The sequence below is a fragment of the Mustela nigripes genome, chromosome 1, assembly GCF_022355385.1.
Source record: "Mustela nigripes isolate SB6536 chromosome 1, MUSNIG.SB6536, whole genome shotgun sequence".
Lineage (NCBI taxonomy): Eukaryota > Metazoa > Chordata > Mammalia > Carnivora > Mustelidae > Mustela > Mustela nigripes.
Window position 1 is genome coordinate 11,387,125 of NC_081557.1, and position 14,586 is coordinate 11,401,710.

The window sequence follows — 14,586 nt, forward strand, 5'->3', positions numbered from 1 at the left end:
GTGTCTCTATATATGCATATAGGTGTGTGTGTTTTGAGATTTACGATCTATCCTCTTAGAATACTTCAAATATACAATACAGTAATGTCAGCTATTGTTACCATGCTGTTCATTAGATGTCCAAAACTTATTTATCCCAAATAACTGAAACTTTGCACCTTTAAACCAACATTTCCCCATTCCTGCTCAACCCCCCAAGCCCCATTCGACACTCTACTTTTATGAGTTTGGCTTTTTAGATTCTACATATAAGTGAGATCATGCAGAATTTATCCTCTTGTGTCTGGCTTATTTCACTTAGTATACAGTCCTCCAAGTTCATCCATGTCGTTGCAAATGACAAGATTTCCTACTTTTTAAATGGCTGAATAATATTCCATTCTCTCCCTCTCATCTATTTATCTATTATTTTGGTCATTATCATCATCATCACCATCATCTGCCTCAAGTTTTCTTTCTTTTTTTATTTAAAGATTTTATTTATTTACTTAATAGCACAAACAGCAGGGAGGGGAAAGGGAGAAGCAGGCTCTCCACTGAGCTGGAAGCCCAATGTGGGGCTCAATCTCAGGACCCTGGGATCATAACCTAAGCTGAATGCAGACCCCTAACTGACTGAGCCACCCTATCTCAACTTTTCTTTTTAACAGTTCACACTGACTATATTTTGTTGTTGTTGTTTATTTATTTGACAGACAGAGATCACAAGCAGGCAGAGAGGCAGGCAGAGAGAGAGGAGGAGGCAGGCTCCCCACTGAGCAGAGAGCCTGATTCAGGACTCGATCCCAGGACCTGGGATCAGACCTGAGCTGAAGGCAGAGGCCTTAACCCACTGAGCCACCCAGGTGTTCCTATCTCAACTTTTCTTTACGCTTTCATCCACTGATGGACATTTAGGTTGTTTCCATATCTTGACTGTTGTGAATAATGTCACAATAAACATGGAAATGAAACTCTGTCTTCAAGATACTGACTTCATTTCCTTTGGATAAATATTCAGAAATAGAATTGCTGAATCAGACAGTAGTTCTATTTTTAATTTTATGAGGAACCTGCATAGTGGTTGTCATAATGACTGCACTAATTTACATTCCCACCAACAGGGCAGAACACTTTTCTCTATATCCTGACCAACATTTATCTTTTGCCTTTTTAATAATAACCATCATAACAGATGTGAGATGATAACTCGTGGATTTGATTTTCATTTCCCTGATGATCACCTCTTCATGTAGAACAGTTTTTAATATGATGAATGATAGAGAAACACAGTCAGATAGTTGCAGTTAGTTGCAAACATGCATGGGTAGTCAAATTCCATAAAATGATAAAACATCAGCAACTTTAATTTTATTGCTGAGTCTTCCCTGGGGTACTTGTGCCTTTTCACACACATCCCATTTATAATTATATCCCATATTTATATTTATATAAATATATCATTTATATTTCCTCAGTTTGATCTTATATCAGTGCCAGCTTGTCTTTTTTTTTAAATTAAATTTATTTATTTTCAGCATTACAGCAGCTTGTCTTTTTAAAAAATTTTTTATTTTTTCAGCGTAATGGTATTCATTATTTTTGCATCACACCCAGTGCTCCATGCAATCCATGCCCTCTCCAATACCCAACCCCTGGATCCCCCAACCTCCCACCCCCTGCCCCTTCAAAACCCTCAGGTTGTTTTTCAGAGTCCATAGTCTCTCACGGTTCACCTCCCCTTCCAATTTCCCTCAACTCCCTTCTCCTCTCCATCTCCCCTTGTCCTCCATGTTATTTGTTATGCTCCACAAATAAGTGAAACCATATGATAATTGACTCTCGCTGCTTGACTTATTTCACTCAGCACAATCTCTTTCAGTCCCATCCATGTTGCTACAAAAGTTGGGTATTCATCCTTTCTGATGGAGGCTTAATACTCCATAGTATATATGGACCACATCTTCCATATCCATTCGTCCATTGAAGGGCACAGTTCCACAGTTTGGCGACCATGGCCACTGCTGCTCTAAACATTGGGGTACAGATGGCCCTTCTTTTCACGACATCTGTATCTTTGGGGTAAATACCCAGGAGTGCAATGGCAGGGTCATAGGGAAGCTCTATTTTTAATTTCTTGAGGAATCTCCACACTGTTCTACAAAGTGGCTGCACCAACTTGCATTCCAACCAACAGTGGAAGAGGGTTCCCCTTTCTCCACATCCTCTCCAAGATACGTTGTTTCCTGTCTTGTTAATTTTGGCCATTCTAACTGGTGTAAGGTGGTATCTCAATGTGGTTTTAATTTGAATCTCCCTGATGGCTAGTGATGATGAACATTTTTTCATGTGTCTGATAGACATTTGCATGTCTTCATTGGAGAAGTGTCTATTAATATCTTCTGCCCATTTTTTGATATGATTGTCTGTTTTGTGTGTGTTGAGTTTGAGGAGTTCTTTATAGATCCTGGATATCAACCTTCTGTCTGTACTGTCATTTGCAAATATCTTCTCCCATTCTGTGGGTTGCCTCTTTGTTTTTTTGATTGTTTCCTTTGCTGGGCAGAAGATTTTTTTAAATTTATTTTTTATTTTCAGCATAACAGTATTCATTGTTTTTGTACCACACCCAGTGCTCCATGCAATCAGTGCCCTCTATAATACCCACCACCTGGTACCCAAACCTCCCACCCCCTGCCCCTTCAAACCCCTCAGACTGTTTTTCAGAGTCCATAGTCTCTCATGGTTTACCTCCCCTTCCAATTTCCCCCAACTCCCTTCTCCTCTATAACTCCCCATGTCCTCCATGCTATTTGTTATGCTCCACAAATAAGTGAAACCATATGATAATTGACTCTCTCTGCTTGACTTATTTCACTCAGCATAATCTCCTCCAGTCCCATCCATGTTGCTACAAAAGTTGGGTATTTGTCCTTTCTGATGCTTTTGATCTTGATGAAGTCCCAAAAGTTCATCTTCACTTTTGTTTCCTTTGCATTTGGAGACATATCTTGCAGCTTGTCTTTCTTAATGTAAAATGCCTAAGGGTTCATTTTCGTTTTTGTTTCCTTTGCCTTTGGAAATGTATCTTGAAAGAAGTTGCTGTGGCTGATATCAAAGAGGTTACTCCCTATGTTACTCCCTATGTTTTCTAGGATACTGATGGATTCCTGTCTCACGTTAAGGTCTTTTACCCATTTCGAGTTTATCTTTGTGTACAGTGTAAGAGAATGGTCGAGTTTCCTTCTTCTACATATAGCTGTCCAGTTTTCCCAGCACCATTTATTGAAGAGACCGTCTTTTTTCCACTGTATATTTTTTCCTGTTTTGTCGAAGATTATTTGACCATAGAGTTGGGGTCTCATATCTGGGCTCTCTATTCTGTTCCACTGTGTCTGTTTTTATGCCAGTACCGTGCTGTCTTGGTAATCACAGCTTTGTAGTAAAGCTTGAAATCAGGTAACGTAATGCCCCCCGTTTTATTTTTGTTTTTCCTTAGTGATTCGGGGTCTCTTCTGATTCCATACAAATTTTTGGATTATTTGCTGTAGCTCTTTGAAATTTGATCGGAATCAATTTGGTGGAATTTTGATCGGAATGGCATTAAAAGTATAGATTGCTCTAGGCAGTATAGACATTTTAACAATGTTTATTCTGATCCAAGAGCATGGAATGGTCTTCCATCTTTTTGTGTCTTCTTCAATTTCTTTCATGAGTGTTCTGTAGTTCCTTGAGTACAGATCGTTTACCTCTTTGGTTAGGTTTATTCCCAGGTATCTTATGGTTCTTGGTGCTATAGTAAATGGAATAAATTCTCTAATTTCCTTTTCTGTATTTTCATTGTTAGTGTAGAAGAAAGCCACTGATTTCTATACATTGACTTTGTATCCTGTCATGTTACTGAATTGCTGTATGAGTTCTAGTAGTTTGGGGGTGGAGTCTTTTGGGTTTTCCATATAAAGAATCATGTCATTTGCCATACCACCTTATACCAGTCAGAATGGCCAAAATTAGCAAGACGGGAAACAACGTATCTTGGAGAGGATGTGGAGAAAGGGGAACCCTCTTCCACTGTTGGTTGGAATGCAAGTTGGTGCAGCCACTTTGTAGAACAGTGTGGAGATTCCTCAAGAAATTAAAAATAGAGCTTCCCTATGACCCTGCCATTGCACTCCTGGGTATTTACCCCAAAGATACAGATGTCTTGAAAAGAAGGGCCATCTGTACCCCAATGTTTAGAGCAGCAATGGCCACGGTCGCCAAACTGTGGAAGGAACCAAGATGCCCTTCAACGGACGAATGGATAAGGAAGATGTGGTCCATATACACTATGGAGTATTATGCCTCCATCAGAAAGGATGAATACCCAACTTTTGTATCCACATGGACGGGACTGGAGGAGATTATGCTGAGTGAAATAAGTCAAGCAGCGAGAGTCAATTATCATATGGTTTCACTTATTTGTGGAGCATAACAAATAGCATGGAGGACAAGGGGAGATGGAGAGGAGAAGGAAGTTGAGGGAAATTGGAAGGGGAGGTGAACCGTGAAAGACTATGGACTCTGAAAAACAACCTGAAGGTTTTGAAGGGGCGGGGCGTGGGAGGTTGGTGGAACCAGGTGGTGGGTATTAGGGAAGGCATGTATTGCATGGAGCACTGGGTGTGGTGCAAAAACAATGAATACTGTTACCCGAAAAGAAATTAAAAAAATGCATATGGGTTTTCCTCATGTCTTAAAAATGATAATCTTGTCTGGCCTGATGACATTAAGGTTGTCCCATGCTTATCTTTAAATATCACAGTTAAATACTGAATGGACCCTTTCCAGTTTTTCTTGCTCAGAAAGTACTGGTTTCTGTTAGTTCTTGACCACCATGGCTCATCCATTTTCAGTCAACTTTGTGTTGTTCTGCCATTTCCCCAAACATGGAGATATTATTTGGAACCCTTCTGTCCCATAATGGTGGTGATTGTGTTCATCCAGATTTTGATCTTTTTATGAATTTATGCAGTTATTTGTATATAAACTTATTATATAATTAGAAAAAAATTCTAGTTCTAAGCATACGTGTGTGTGTGTGTGCGCGCGCGCGCGTGTGTATAGTATTTGTGTATATTTTTTCTCTTAGTTTTCTAACCTGAAAGAATGGTTTATCTTTATTATGGGTTAGACTTGCTCCCTCAGAATGGAATATATCAAATATTATAGCCCATTGTCTTTACCTCTTTTCCAGATTCTTTTACTAATGATATATAAAAAATATGAAATTCCTAATCTTATTGTCAATATGGGTTTATGTCAGAAAGTCTAAAAAGTCATAGGAAACCTAAATCTAAAGGTAACTTGAGACTCATCTGATTCAACCCTCCCATTTTTCAGTTGAGAAAATGAGAATCTGGAGAGGTGCAGTCATTTTTCCACAGTACCAGAGAGTCAGGAATGGAGCTGAGGACAAACCCAGATTACTGACTCCCAGTCATTCTGTACTCCATTAGACAGACCCTCTTCTAATCAGCAAGGTGTATAGCATACAGATTTTAAATAGGGTGAAGAGATTATCATGGGAAGACTTCCTCCAAGAAGAAGGCATAGCAGGTGAATGTGATGTTAACTTGGTGTTAATTGTTTAAATGATCTTCCAGGAAATATCCACTCATATACTAACAAATACAATCTAACTGATCACAGGATTGTTTCTTTCCTTTATGCAGGAAGTAGGTCTATGGTTGTAGGAAGGAACAACACTATTGTGACAAAATTCATCCTCTTGGGATTTTCAGACCATCCTCAAATGAAGCTTTTCCTTTTTCTGTTATTTTTGGGGATTTATCTCCTGACCCTAGCCTGGAACCTGAGTCTCATTGCCCTCATCAGGATGGACTCCCATCTGCACACACCCATGTACTTCTTCCTCAGTAACCTATCCTTCCTAGATATCTGCTATGTGTCCTCCACAACTCCCAAGATGCTCTCTGACATTATCACAGGGAAGAAAACCATTTCCTTTGTTGGCTGTGCCACACAGTACTTTGTGTTTTGTGGGATGGGGCTGACTGAATGCTTTCTTTTGGCAGCCATGGCATATGACCGCTATGCTGCAATCTGTAACCCATTGCTCTACACAGCCCTAATTTCCCATACACTTTGTTTAAAGATGGTGGCTGGGGCCTATGTGGGTGGATTCCTCAGTTCTTTGATTGAAACATACTCCGTTTACCAGCATGATTTCTGTGGGCCCAACACGATTGACCACTTCTTCTGTGACCTTCCTCCAGTTCTGGTTCTGTCATGCTCTGATACCTTTACCAGTCAGGTGGTGAATTTTGTTGTGGGTGTTGTTGTTGGAATGGTGTCTGTCCTTGTGATCCTCATCTCTTATGGTTACATTGTTGCTGCTGTCCTGAAGATGAACTCAGCTAAAGGTAGGACCAAAGCCTTCAGCACCTGTGCCTCTCACCTGACTGCTGTGACCCTTTTCTATGGTTCTGGCCTCTTCATGTACATGCGACCCAGTTCTAGCTACTCCCTAAACCGGGATAAATTGGTGTCCATATTCTATGCTCTGGTAATCCCTATGGTGAATCCTATCATCTACAGTCTTAGGAATAAGGAGATTAAAAATGCCATAAGAAAGTTGTGCAGAAGGAACATGTGCTTTCTCATGTGCCTTTGTTTTTCTGACCGTAAGCTAATGTTTACAAAGAGGCTGTGAGCTGGGTCAATTGTGCAGCTTTTCATGTAGCTTTGGACTAGTTGATTTACATAGTGGTTTGTGTTAACTAGATTTCCCCCCACTTTCCAATATTTCCTTAATTAGTTTACCTATTGGTTATCAGAAAACATTTGGCTATTATTGTTTTCTAGCATTGCATATACTGAGATTATAAATACTCAATTTAGCAGAAAGATTCATATGAAAAAGAATGAACAACCAAAAATATCGAAACAGAGTTTGTGTCTATAGGAGGAAAAGTGTTGAAAAAAAAAATTAGTCTAGCATTCAGGATGGTGATTTTTAATGTAGCATGAGGATATACAGCATAATAACCCAAGGAGGGAGACGCTTTTTCTAAAAACAGTTGCCTTACCCTGTAATGAAATTTAACGTGCTTCCTTTATGGCGTGTGAGCACCACAAGGCAGACAAGGTCTCTTGTTTGAGAATCCAGCTATTGTGAGCCACTGGGAGTGAAGAGGGAATAGAACTGATTTTTTAAATGTGTTAGGATAGGAAAGAGTTAAAAAACCTCTGATTAGAGCGTTAATGACTGAACAACCTCATGGCTAATTCAATCAGCTATACAAAAAGTAGTCACTATAATGATTTAAATAAAGCCAGGGATTTGTCATTTCAGTCTGAAGTAACTGCTTTCCAGCCAACACTCAAAGTTTCTTAGGAATCTATAGAAGAGGAGCATACTGTCATTTGGGAAAAAGGTTCTAGGTTTTCACAAGTTTTATGATAAGTTTTAGGATGGGACTTAGCTTAGGAATTGAAGAGAGTGATTTTTCTCTTTCATATTATCTCAGAACTTGTTATGTGTCCTTGAACCAGCAGTAGTCAACTGGCATACATTTATTCAGCTGTGCCAGTTCTCGGTTGGCCATAAATGAAAAGGAAGTATCTGCCTGTATGTCCTTGGAGAAGTTACTTGGGCTTTGTGTGCCTTAGTTCCTTATCTGCAAAATAGGAATAATAACAGTAATTGTCTCATAGGCTTATTGTGATGAATTAAATGACTCAGTATATACAAGCACTTAGAATAGTGCTGGTTGATAGCAAATGCTTAGGTGAGCATTATTATTATTGTTGTTCTGTAATAATATTTATTTATCACCATTTTTAAAAAAGATTTTATTTATTTATTTGACAGAGAGAAGTCACAAGTAGATGGAGAGGCAGGCAGAGAGAGAGGAAGGGAAGCAGGCTCCCTGCTGAGCAGAGAGCCCTATGCGGGACTTGATCCCAAGACCCTGAGATCATGACCTGAGCCGAAGGCAGCGGCTTAACCCACCCAGGTGCCCCTATTTATCACCATTTGAGCCAAAGAAATAGAAGCCATTTTCTTAGTTTGTTAAAAAAATGTGATCTTCACAATAGCTTTGATGCACTGGAAAGTGGGACAGTGGAGACTAGAGTGAAAATTGTTTGGGTATTTGTTAAGTATTCTTAAGTCATCAGACCTGGAATTATTACTCTCATGTCCACCACTTTATAGGTAGGTCACCTTATGCAAGTTACTTACACGCTCTGTTTTTCTCATCTGTACAGTGAGAATAATAATTGCATCTACCTCACGGAATTGATACAAAAACTAAGTGAGAATGCATGAAAAGGGCTTAACTTAGTGCCTGGTATATGGTAATACTTAATAAATGTTAGCTTATATTATTAATCAATTTTGTATAAATCAAGAGAATTTCAGGCTAATGTGCTAAGAAGAGGCAAATTAGATAGCTTTGGGATATCTACTTAGACTGGAACATAATAGTCTCAGTAAAAAGGCATGCCTGTACATCTCATGTCTGCTGCTTCTTCTACATGTAGGAAGCAGTCATTAGAAAAATAGAACTCAAGTTCATAGAGGTGGCCACACATGGGAATGCTACCATTGTGCCAACTCTATCAGCCACGTGGTCATCTTGCCTTTCCTTATATCCAGTTTTCCCCTCCACCTTTTCTTATCTGTACTCTAGGTTAATGAAGTCTTCTCTTACAATTTACCTTTGGTAGCTAATCTTAAATTCTCCTAATGCCCAAGTCATTGGAACAAAACAAACAGACAAACAAAGGAAAATATGCCTCGTGCTTTGGACTTACATGGAGCTGTCACTGGTCTATAATCATCTCTAAATTTTTTTGAACAAAGATTCTGAATATAAGATCTTTAGAAAAATCTCTCTTGTTCAGCCACATACATGTTCACTGCTAATGGAAATTTTCTTCTTGCATTGAGAAGATATAATGTACTTTTGCAGTTTTCCCAAGTGCCAAAGAGAAAATAATGATCATTAATAATTGTTAAATATAGCACACAATGTGGGGTTTGGTCGTGGGACTTGAATAAGGCAAAAATGATCTGGGGTTTATAGTAAGCCACATGTTAAATAAAACTTCGTAAATAAGTGCATTTATTATGGGGCATATAAATAGACATATGTTAAACAATATATTTGGCACTAAAAGAATCAGGCATTTTATAGTTCTTTGAAGCAAGACAAGGTACAGCTGTCTAGGAGAGGTGGGCAGTTAGCCAGCTCAAGATGAATTCCCTTTAGTAAAATTAGCATTATTCAGGGTGTGTCACTCATCTTTGCAACTTCCGAAGACTTTTTTCAGATGGACTTGAATTACCAAACTCAGAATAGCTAACTGCATAAGCCAGATGCCATTTTTAGTTTTCATGGAAGAACAAAACTGCCAAGCTTGTACTTGAGCTAGTGGCACAATTCTTTGACTTGATGAGGAAGTCGCGTATAAAAACAAATTAAAATTGAAAGTCTGTTTGGAGAGAAAGTGGGTAATGTGTGTCAGTGCCTGGTGTGCCCAACTACAGAGTTCAGACAGGCTGAGAGGCCCTGGGCCAGGGCACTGACAATTTCTCTCCCAAAGTATTTATATTCCTCTCTTCTAAGTGACCATCTTCCCATATAATCACTATATTAAAAAAATAACCATATTCACAGACCAGTTAATAGATTTTCCACCTTTGGTTATAGGAAATATTTGTCTCTAAAATGCCTCTATTACATATTTTATTTATTATTATATGATTTTGTGGCTTGGTTTTTAGAGTTTTCAGAAACCTGGTTATTGTTGCTATGTACCACCTACATTCCCCTAATTTTGGGGTAGGTATAAATGATTACTCTCTCATTTACTCACTCATTCACACACTCGGGAATTAGTGACTGATACATTAAATGGGTTCTGATGAGAATTTAAACTTTTTTCCTTAAAGATCAACAGTTTCATGCTTCTAGTCATAAACCTAGAGAAACCCAGAGCTTGACTATTCTGTGATCATCCACGTAAATAAGGAAACACTTGCAATTCACTTCCTTGTGTCCAGATAACGGACTTGGATCTCTCTGATCTACAACTGATCTGGGAGAGCCTAAATGTCTTGCATATACAAAGATATACCATGTATTCCAGCATTATCCCATCAGCTTGATCTATGGCTACCTTCCTTGAATTCTTGTTTGGTCTCCCTGTCTGTAAGACCTCCTAAATAACTGGGGGAGATAAACCGACTGTTTTATGTAACCTTTGCTGCTTTTATTCCATTGTCACTCTTCTCATGCTTTCCTTTCCCCTTCTAATGCTGACCAAGATCATCTATGTGCAATATGGCTAGGGATGAGATTCCCCACCTCCCTACAAGTAAAGAAATAGCCTTAGCAGGCTCCTGTAATCTTGGAGGATACAAGTTGTATTGTATCAAATGGATGTGGCAGCATCTCTCTTTGGTTTTGCCAAACTGGATGAAAGACAGACAAACTTCACACTTCGCTGAGACCACACTCTAGAACTAGAAAGGCATTTTGGACCCAGGGAGACCCCATAGAGGAACAGGCTTCATCTCTCTCTCAAAACTATTTTTTTTTTTCTGAAATAGAGTCATTGTGTTATATTGGACTTAAATGTCAACATAAATAGAACACTGAAATATGTAAAGTATTTCATTGATACTGTATGAAATATTCTTGTTCAAATAAAACCTCTTTCTTGTGCAGACGAAGGCTGTGTGATTTCATCTTAAATGTTTAAGGAACAAAATTATTGATGTACATGGACCAGAGGGAGGAAAGTCCCTGTATTAGACATTCACTGAGACTCATAGTTCATTTTCTGACAACCCAAAGCTAAGGAAGTAGCCTGGTAGGAATCATCTCACCCTTCAACTTGATGCTCATTCTAGAATACAGAGATAAGGTCTGAGGCTGAGCTGCAGGAAGGAGTGGTCCATAAACTTTAAAAAAAGAGGTGAGTTCTGAGAAATCCCACATCTCAGGGAACCTAACTGTCCAATCTTTCCTTTACTCATTTCATGAATCCTGTTACAGACAGTTTTTATAATTTGCTGTATTATTTGTACCGTCTGTTAGATGTCACTTTTTTCATTGCAGTCCCTCTTTATACCAGAAGGTAAACCAGAAGGTTTAACACTTTTGGTGATTGTGGTTTTCAGATCTCTGAAGGCTCTAGAATTGTTTTTCATATACTTGCCATCTCTGGCAGTTTTTCAACAGAAGGCCATACATGAGATTTTCCTGTGTTATCCAGTTAACTGTCTTTGATGAAGACACTAGACTTTTTTTTTTTCACTAGACTTTTTTTTTAAAAAAAGATTTTATTTATTTGAGAGAGAGAGAGCAAGCAGGGGGAGGGAGAAGGACAAGTAGACTCCACTGAGTGGAGCCTGATGCAGGGCTCAGTCTCAGGACTCTGAGGTCATGACCTGAGCCTAAATCAAGAGTCATATACTCAACCTACTGAGCCACCCAGGTGCCCTGATTTGATATACTTATATATTATGATATAATGGTCATTGTAGCAGACTTAGCACCTCTATCATGTCACATAATTATCATTTCTTATTTGTGGTTGGAATAATTTTAGATCTAGTCTCTTAGCAAGTTTGATGATTATAATACAGTATTATTATCTATGTTCATTAGATCTTTACATGACATCATTACATCGCCTATATTGCATTACATCTCTCAGACTTATTTACCACTAGTTGCAAGTTTTTACTCTGTTTTTGAGTTAAGCTTTTTTAGATTCCATACATGTTACATAGTTTTTGTCTTTCTCTGTCTGACTTATCTCAATATAACTTCCTCAAGGGCCATCCGTTTCATCTAAAGTGGCAAGATTTCATTCTTTCTCATGGCTAAATAATATTCCCGTGTGTGTGTGTGTGTGTGTGTGTGTGAGAGAGAGAGAGAGAGAGAGAGAGAGAGAAATACATCACATTTTATCTATTCAGGTTATTTCCGTATCTTGGCTATTGTAAATAACACTACAATAAACATGGGAATGCAGATATCTCTTTGATACCCTGTTTTCATTTCCTTTGGGTGTATATCTAGTAGTGGAATTACTGGAACTGTATGATATTTCTATTTTTAATTTTCTGAGAAAACTCCATGCTGTTTTCCATATACATTCCCACCAGTAGTGCAAGAGGGTTATCCTCACCTACACTGGTTATCTCTTGTCTTCTTGATGGTGGCCATTCTAACAGATGGGTAGTGAGAGCTCATTATGGCTTTTCCCTAATGATTAGTGAGGTCGAGCATCTTTTCATGGAGCTGTTAGCCATTTGGCTATTTTCAGCATGTGCCGTTAAACTGAGTTTGACAGTGTCCTTTCTCTACCACCACACGGTAAACTTTCACTTGCAAGAGACCTTAGAAGGTAGCAAGAGTAGAAAGGGGAGGAATCTCAATTCAGTAAATATTCAATTCAGTAAATATTTAGTAAATATTTCTGTGACTTTGTGTACCCACTTGGGTTCAAAGGAGCTGGGGAACGAATGCTCCCTTCTCACACCCTGCCATTTTGGCTTCCATCATTTATATTATCAGGACCCTCAGTGTTCCAATATGTGAATAATGCCTGGCCCATTGTATGCTCTTAATATTTGTCAGAAGAATTAACCTAAACACTAAACAAAGTTAGTGTTTTGATTCTTTGTCTCCCCCCCCCCCCCCCGTGCCATTGCATTTTATTCCCTTTGGGAGTCTTACCACACTGCAATTTGGGAGTGACATTCCTAGACTACGCAAGGACTTCAAATTTGGCCTAACTCAAGATGGTGTGAAGGGATTTCTACTTTGCCCTTAAAGTGGCACCTTCATATGGTCACAGCCTGTACTTTGACTTCTGGCCAGTCTGACTGCATTTCAACTGTGCCTTTTTTTATTCTTAAGGTGACACCACATTAAATCTTCTTAGCCCACACTTTCGAACCCCAGTCATTGCAGCAGGCATGTCCCGGAGCTGTGGGCATCCTCGCTCGCCACGTCCCCAGGCTCTCAGGTGGCCCAGGAAGGAGGGCACCACCCGGCCAGTCACATGCAAGTGCTGAGGTGGTCTGCTGCGTGCCAGGCGGTATCCCGGGCCTCGACTTCCTGGCCTGCGGCGTCACTCCTGAACCGCGGAGCCCAGTGCCGCTCGGGTACATCACGAGGACGTTGCTCTTCCCAGTTCACTAGGTACACCCTCTTTTTCCAAGTCAGTTTCTGTACGCCTTCCGGGGTGACCCCAGCCCTAGGGAGCTGCAGCACATCGTACATACAAAGTCTCCCCTTCGCGGCTGTCGCAACTCACCTTGGCATATGCAGTGCTCCTTGCACATGATGAGCCCCACGAAGTCGGACAGTGCGTGAAGCGCATGCGCATCGAGTTGGACATGCGCAGTGGCTTCCCCGACGTGGGGCTGGTCAAGGCACGCGAGGGTGTTCCAGCTTGGTAGGCTTGGCCTGGGGATCAGCTACAGGATCCAGGGAGGGCTTTGTCCTTGTCCTTGCCTTCTCGGGCATCATCTGGGCCATTCCTGGGGCAATCTTGGGCGTGAGGGGTTGTGGGACCCTCCACGAGGGGCTCCCCACTGCTTCTCTAGGCCTTCATCTGCCGGGCCCTGGAGGGAAGTGTTCGCCAGGATTGCCTTCTGGGGTGACGACAGACCCAGGCAGGTCCGTGGAGAGTCACTGCCGCTACCTAAGTGCTACACAGCATCTTCCTCTTCCATCTTCCTCTTCAATTTTTCCTCTGCACCAATATTTTGGTTCCTAAGACCAAGTTGTTACTTAGCACTGTAAGTCAAGAACTTACATTCAGCAAAGTTCCTGAAAGTATTTTACAAACAGAAATAGGAATCATAGATGTGGCAGGTAAGTTCTCTGTAGAGTGCTTTTAAGGGAAATATGGTTATATGACTATTTAATTTTTAGGCTGTATTACATGGTAACAACATATCTTTACTTTTTTGTTTTTAAAAGAATTGGTCTCATAGTGAATTGAAATTGTGATTCGGAGGGTCTTGTTTTGCAGATCAGTTAAAATATAGTGAAATGATTTATTTTGGATGCTATATGTGAAATACAGAATATCTGTTTTTCAGTCAACTCTGACTTATTGTAATTTAATTTTTAAATTATGGTCTAATTTTAGTTTTGTAATGAAAGCAAAATGTGATTTTATCATATCATATCTATACATATATATTTATAGATACTTTTTACTCAGATGTAAGGCCTTAAACATTAAAAAATGTGGTTGTAACAGTAGGTTGTAGCCATTAGTAAAATAACAGTATAAGCTAGTTACCTTTTTATGAGTAGAGATGCAGAATAGAAATCAGGATAGAAATGAATATGATTAAAAATATGTAAACATATAAACAAAAATTTTCATTTCAAAGGTAATAAAAGGAAATTAAAAGTTTTTTTTAACTTGATGAAATATCTATCAGTTAATAACAGTTAAATAGCAATGAAATATCAGTTTAAAAAACTGTTAAAATGGGGGAGGAGTCAAGATGGCGGAGAAGTAGCAGGCTGAGACTACTTCAGCTAGCTGGAGATCAGC

At 39.5% G+C, this 14,586-nt stretch overlaps 1 protein-coding gene across 1 annotated transcript; it reads left to right on the forward strand.

Moving 5' to 3' along the window:
* The first annotated feature begins 5,704 nt into the window (after positions 1–5,704).
* On the forward strand, positions 5,705–13,471 carry LOC132014028 (olfactory receptor 5A2-like). Its single transcript, XM_059395016.1, has 3 exons — positions 5,705–6,665; positions 12,952–13,163; positions 13,271–13,471. Exons 1-3 carry the CDS (start codon positions 5,705–5,707, stop codon positions 13,469–13,471), a joined length of 1,374 nt encoding a protein of 457 aa, XP_059250999.1.
* Positions 13,472–14,586: the final 1,115 nt, after the last annotated feature.